Source organism: Lepidothrix coronata, unplaced genomic scaffold (genome assembly GCF_001604755.1).
Source record: "Lepidothrix coronata isolate B3197 unplaced genomic scaffold, Lepidothrix_coronata-1.0 Scaffold174, whole genome shotgun sequence".
Taxonomy (NCBI): domain Eukaryota; kingdom Metazoa; phylum Chordata; class Aves; order Passeriformes; family Pipridae; genus Lepidothrix; species Lepidothrix coronata.
In genome coordinates, this window is record NW_016690354.1 from 1200599 (window position 1) to 1207296 (window position 6698).

Sequence of the window (6698 nt, forward strand, 5' to 3'; positions counted from 1 at the left end):
TGTTGACACGGCTCAGTCACCCATGGCCATGTTCAGGTGCCAGGCATTCCCCATCAAACCTTGGGAGCTAGGTCCCTCTCACTCTCTTCAGCTTCGCTGTTGCCTCATGCTGCCAAGCAACTGCCAGGCCTTTCAGGGGGTCTTGAAGGAGAGGGAAAAGCCTGCCAACAATTTGGTGTTCCCTGAGCTCCTTCCAGCTTGGTGGTTGCAGGGCACTGCACAGAGCTGCCTCTGTGGTGGAGCAGGACAGGGTCATCATCTTCACTGCACAGCTGCATGATGTGAAGCCTGGAGGGATAGTGTGGTTTTGCCCACATTCACGTTAGTGGTACACAAACTCTCAGGCCCCCTTCTAACCACTAGACAATGTTTCCTGCCTTGTTATGCTATTGATATTATTTCAGAATAATTTTGCAGGCAGAGGGGGCCCAGTAGGGAGTGCAGTGGGGGATGGCGACCAATGGGTGCTGAGCATCTTTCAGAACTGATGCCCCTTTGCATCTCAACACTTTGTTCTTCAGCTCCTGCAACTCCAGAGGCCTTTCTAACTCCTCCCTCAACCACACCCTGATGAAAGCAGGCAAGGGCTAGATAGGAGTGAATGGGGAGGGGACATATAGACCAGTCCACATTTCTGTACATCAGGTCAGAGGGCTGCACGGACAGAGCCTGAAAGACAACCTCCCTGTAATCCTATCACCTGAAAGAGACCCTGGCACTCATGGACAGGTAAGATGAGTGCCTCTAGTTTCTTGCTCATATAAGAGATGAGGGTCTTTCTTTTAGAATTAACTTGCTTTCTGTTTGGTGCTCACCATCCTTTTCCCTTTCCCATCTGACTCATTGATTTAAAGCCCTGCTCCGTCCTGCTCTTGCACCTTCCATCTCTGTGTCTCTGTTGTCCTTTCTCTTTGACTCTCTGCCACCTGTACTCTTTTCCCTTTCTGTCATTTCTTTCTTGTGGTTATTCTCTGTTCCTTTCATTGTTTTTCTTTTCTAGAAACAAAGACTTATAACAGAAGGATGGTCAGATCCTATCTGTGGCTTAAGCACTTCAGTCCTCTACTTGCACTGCAATTACTCAGTGAGCTAATTATCACTTATCATTCTCCACAATTGCATACTATTCACACACTGGGGGGGGGGTTCACTCTGATCTGAAGAATCTTTATTTGAGAAGATCACTGTTCAGTCTGCTTCTTCAGTGCCCAGGTATAATCACAGCTCCTGTGTCCTTGCTGCTTTCCCTTGAGCTATGCTATAGCCATAGGAGTTGCATGTGTATCCAGCAGTTTATACCTAACTGCACATCTGCTCAGTTGCTCCCCACAACATCTGTTCATTCATTATTCTTCTTGTACCAGCCATATTCTGAAATCCTCCCCGGCAAAAAAACCCTGGGATGGTGAACTCCAGAGGAAAGAGAGAAAAAGAACTGATGTTAATGAATATTTCTAGTTGAGCAAATCTCTTCTGTGATTCAAAATTCTGTGATCCAAAATTGTCTTCACTTTGATCTGACACTGAAAAATAACCTAAGTTATCATCTTTTTTTTTTTTTTTTTTGTGGTTTGGCATCATTTCTTGTTCTTCACTCTTATTTGCATCCACATGTTGCTCTGCAGGGGCAAAACCATTGAATAGAGAAAAATGGAATGAAGTGAGAACGGGGACAATTAGAAGAAGAATCAGAAGCATTTTGAAAACAAATAGTTTTGCCCAAAACTACACCAAAAAAAAAAAAAAAAAGCCTGTTTTCCCTGATGTTTTGGATGAATGAAATGCATTTTTCCATGTGGGTTTTAATGAAACGACATTAATGTAACTGTTTTTCACCTGGCTTACATGTTTCTTCAGCAAGTAATTATGTTGTGCACAGTGCCTCTGCTCTGTTTTCTGCAGTTGTGGCACACCTCAAGTAAGAGCTTTGCAAGCTTCTGGCCTATCACACCTGCACATTTCCTGTGCAATTGTCTGGGCTATCCTTTCTGGACAACCTGAGGATAAGTCACCACCGAACAGGGGTCCCCTCTCCAGCATCTCTGTTACTGGTGACAGTCTTCTCCACATCCCTGCAATAACATATACCTAAGAGCTAGAAGCCTCTTGTCTTGGTTGACAATTTTGTGAGGAGACCAATGTGTATGTATGTGTGTGTGTGTGTTGTGTGGGGGGGATGTGTGTGTGTGTTAGGGAATATACACACATGTTCCTTCATAAGTATTTGTACTTATGAATGAGGGAAAGGCAGGGAAATAGAGTGAATCTAAGGTGGTAGGAAGTGGGGTTTTCTCTAAGTGGGAGAAAGATGATGAAGAACATACAGTGAGTATGGAAAACACACATGCAACGTGAACTGCCAGAGAAAGGGATGATGAAATGGATTGCGATCAGTTTGTGCTCTACTCCTGCCACAACCTGCAAACCCAACAGAGCAGGACTGTGGCAGTGCTCACAGGACAGACCTCCAAGACTGCCTCAGACTGTTGTTTGGCTAAATGAAATGCTTAATAGGGATGCTTTGCCCTCTTGAGTGTGTGCAGGGCTCTGCAGAGCCTTGTCTTCTCTGTGGGCTTTCTCCTAACAGGAGACACGCTCTCATGTGATCTGCTTCTCCAGGAGCATATCTGTATAAAGAGTGGCATGACAGAGTATGTGAGCTCCTGCTCTTTCTGAGTGACCAGGACAGGTATTTTTGCACTGCAGGTGAGGGTGACAGTGGCAGGAAAGAGCACATGTGCAGGTCTCTTGCCTATCTGTGGGACAATCAGGGTCGCAAGGGTGCCTGAGGGAAGAATGTGTCTCTGATGTGGGGTGAGGTGCAATAGGGAGTGTGACAGGAGAGCAAAGCACTTGCACTAGGTAACAAAATGCAAGACAATGTGCATGACTATATGAATGAGCACCTGTGACACAGTGGCCAGGTGTGAGGGTGCACAAGGGACAGAAGCTCCTGGAGAAGCAGAGAGGATGCTTGTTAGCTGGAGATTAAGTGCTCTGCAGTGATCAATGTTATGGTGACACTGGCAAACAGATGAAAGGTATATATATATATATGTGCTTAGACTCTCAGATTTAAATCTGTTTTAAATTCCTAACAAACCCAGATTCTCCTTTTCTCCACCTCACTGGAGACTTTCCGGAAAACCCAGCTGGGTATCTCTTAAACTTACCTCATCTCCCTACTGAACATCAACTTGTCAGAGGGAAAAGATGACAAAGGACGTGATTATTTTTAACCTGTTCACTTCTGTTTTGCATTGCTGCGGGGGAGGTGAGCATCTCACCTCAGTGAACACAGCTGCCTATGTGCCTCCACTTGACACGGAGGCTGTTAGATATGGCTCATGACTACCTTACCCTCCCCATGCTCCTGCTGCCTCTCCACCACAGGATCCCTGGGCACAGGAGCAGGCCCACACCAGTTTTGGTGTTTGACTAATGTGGAAATGGTACTTGTTTCTGGAGAGGTGTCAGCATGCCTACCCATTATGCATTCCATCCACTAGCATATGGCATCTTACCTGACCCCCTAACCCATAGCCCTGCACGATGCCCTGGACAATGCTTGGAAGATATTCAGCCCATACTTCTCTGAAGAGGTTTTAATTTGATCCATCTCTTTCCCCTGTGGTTTTTCAGGGTTTCATATAGCAAAAATAATATTTCTTGATGACTGTACTCTAGACTCTCTTAACTTCACAGGTCTTCTCAGGCACCTTCGTCCTTCTCCCTCATTGGTGTCCATCTTCTGGATATTTTCAGATATTTTCACACTCTACTCAGCCATAGTTGCTGTTTGACTAATCACTACTAATTCACTTACTGTTTCCACTCACAAGGTCACCTGCTTCATCCCCACAGTCAGGTCTGCATCCTTTCCCTAACACATTTCATGCAAATTACTGACACTCTTCTCGTACTGAGAGGCCTGGATATGAGAAGGATATTTTTGGTGCTGAGCCCTGAACACAGACATGGTAAACTGTTGGCTCCAGGGTGGGGCTAATGTAAATTCTTTCTGGTCTTCTGCTGCAGCCTCCTGATGAAAAGGAAACTCTTCCTCTACAACTTCAAGAACCTGCGCTGGGCCAAGGGCCGGCGTGAAACCTACCTCTGCTATGTTGTAAAGCGCCGTGACAGTGCTACATCGTGCTCCCTGGACTTTGGATACCTGCGCAACCAGGTATGGGGAACATCCTGCCATCCTGTTCTTATATCCATACTGAGGTGCACGCAGCTCCAGTTTGCCTGGGGCAAAGGAAGGCTGTGACAGCAATGCAGGCACTGGTTCACGTGTCCACAAGTGTGGATGCTGTACCAGTACACGCTATTTGGGGGATGCAGCCTTCAGGTAAACCTCTGCTTTGTGCTACCCACCAAGTGTGTCATGAGGCAAGACATCCATACTCCCTCCTGCTTTACCAGTCTACCTACTTTTCTGCTTAGCTCCCACATGTTCCTCTTGTACATCCCTTCACATCAGTGTGCTCTTGTGCTTCTCTAGCCAATCTTCCACTTACATACCACTGTGCCTTCTCCCCCTCTGCGCCGACCCTCAAACATGCACCCCGCCGTGTTTCTCCTCCCCTCACACCCCATCCAGCTCACACCTCACCCCTCTTACACTCTTCTCCCTCCCCGCCACCTCACACCTTGCCCCTCTCCCTGTTTCATGAAGATGGGCTGTCACGTGGAGGTGCTCTTCCTGCGCTACATTGCAGCCTGGGACCTGGACCCCGGCCGCTGCTACCGTATCACCTGGTTCACCTCCTGGAGCCCCTGTTATGACTGTGCCCAGCACGTGGCCAACTTCCTGCGCTCCTACCCCAACCTGACCCTCCGCATCTTCACGGCCCGCCTCTACTTCTGCGAGGACCGCAAGGCAGAGCCTGAGGGGCTGAGACGCCTGCACAAGGCAGGAGCACAAATTGCCATCATGACCTTCAAAGGTGAGATGCGCAGGCAAGAAAGAGATGATGGAGGTCTATGGGGGGTTAGGGAGACCCAGGAGGGTGGGAGAAGGTAGGACAAGGAACCACAGAAGATGATGCAGTGTGTGATGATTTAGTGATCCTAGGAGAGGTCAGTGTCCTCTTGAGCACCCCGTAACTTCCCTTTGCCTTGCACAGATTTCTTCTACTGCTGGAACACATTTGTGGAGAACAGGGAACAGACATTCAAAGGCTGGGAAGGGCTGCATGAAAACTCTGTCCATCTCTCCAGGAAACTTCGACGGATCCTCCTGGTGAGTGCCAATTCTCCTTCTTCTGGTGCCTCTTCCCTTAGCTTATTCCTCTTTTCCTCACTACAGTTCCTCTCAGCTCTTACTGCCCATCCCTGATATTTCATTCATTTATTTGTCTTCATCTTCCATGTCCCTCATGCCTTTTTCCCCAACTTTATTCATCTCTCCTCTCCTCATTCTCTTCCTCTTCTGCCACCTCTCATACCATCTCCTGCCATTCCTTCTCCATCTTCATAGGTTCCTGCTCACTTGACAAGTGACCTAACACTTATATTTTGTCTTGCAGCCACTGTATGAAGTAGATGATTTACGAGATGCCTTTAAAACTCTGGGACTTTGAAGTAAAAGTCATCAGCAACCAGGAGACTTCACAAACATTTGTTCTTTGATTTCCAACTCTCTCTCTTACAACAAATCTTTCCCTTCTTCTCTCTTTACATCTCTCTTCCTTTCAGCTCTGTGTCTAGAGATAAGACTATCCTTACTTTTTAATTTCCAAGGAGAATTAGGCTGTCTTCTGAAGACACATTCCCGAGGATCACATCTTATCCATTGCTTGCTGGGAACAGCCAGGACTGCAGTTCCAGAGAGCAATTTGCCCTCCCTCGGTCCCTGCAGAGCTAATTCAGGTGGTCCACTAAATGTAGTTCTGGATTTAGCCTTGCCCAAATGGGAGCAGACAGCCTACAAAGGCATTTGTATGGCTGTGTTCTCACTGGCACTGCACTGATCTACACGTTTCACGAGGGCTTCAAGGAGCATGTCTCTTGGCTCTTAGAGCTGCACTACACTGAGCTGCTCTGTGTCCTCCCCTCTGAAATGGTTTATTTGTCCTTTTGAATGTGGGTAGGAAGTTAAAAACCATCACCATTGAAGTGATATAGCCTATGTGCTAACAGCAAAGTTGGCCAGTTACTGGGAAGCACAGCTGAGAGTATTGAAGTCAGTCCTGGACAGCCCAGGTAGCTCATCTTTCCTCACTGGAAACCAGCAGGTTTTCCCATGAGAGTGAGTGAGAGCACCACTCCTCTCACTATGTGGAATACATTTCATCCCCTAAGCATTTCCATCTAGATCAGATGTGCAATATGCTCCCTCCCTAGCCAACTGTCCTCTGCTGGAGGCACCTTTACAGTCCCACAGTCTTCTGTTTTTTCACCTTTTACTGTCCGTAATGTGGCCAGCTATGTCTAGTTGGTGACTGTACTGAGAAATGACCAGAAAAAACACCTGGCTTAAGCAAAGCTCTATAGCCTGTAGACAGATACCTTCTGTAGCAGCAAAAATCAAACTATCCTCCTGCCTGGCAATCACTATGTTTCCACTAGAGGACCCCCTTAGTACCTGATCTGGTGGACAGTCTGTACAAGCTGAAGATAGCGGTTCCCAGTACATGACTGCTCACCACCCAAATTACAGATGGATTGTCCTCTGCAGTCTAACGTATTTA

General features: G+C 47.1%; 1 protein-coding gene across 1 annotated transcript; it reads left to right on the plus strand.

The window, feature by feature from the left end:
• Window positions 1–721: 721 nt before the first annotated feature.
• Window positions 722–5650, plus strand: AICDA (activation-induced cytidine deaminase). The gene is made up of 5 exons (XM_017830072.1): window positions 722–729; window positions 4039–4186; window positions 4682–4952; window positions 5133–5248; window positions 5535–5650. The coding sequence occupies exons 1-5, from the start codon at window positions 722–724 to the stop codon at window positions 5586–5588; spliced, it is 597 nt and encodes a 198-aa protein (XP_017685561.1). The 3' UTR covers window positions 5589–5650.
• The last annotated feature ends 1048 nt before the right edge of the window (window positions 5651–6698 follow it).

Bases quoted from the DNA above. Each gene is read 5' to 3' on its own strand.
- AICDA (XM_017830072.1), top strand. The intron at 4,187-4,681 runs GTATGGGGAACA...TGTTTCATGAAG, and splicing joins TTGGATACCTGCGCAACCAG to ATGGGCTGTCACGTGGAGGT. The intron at 4,953-5,132 runs GTGAGATGCGCA...TGCCTTGCACAG, and splicing joins TGCCATCATGACCTTCAAAG to ATTTCTTCTACTGCTGGAAC.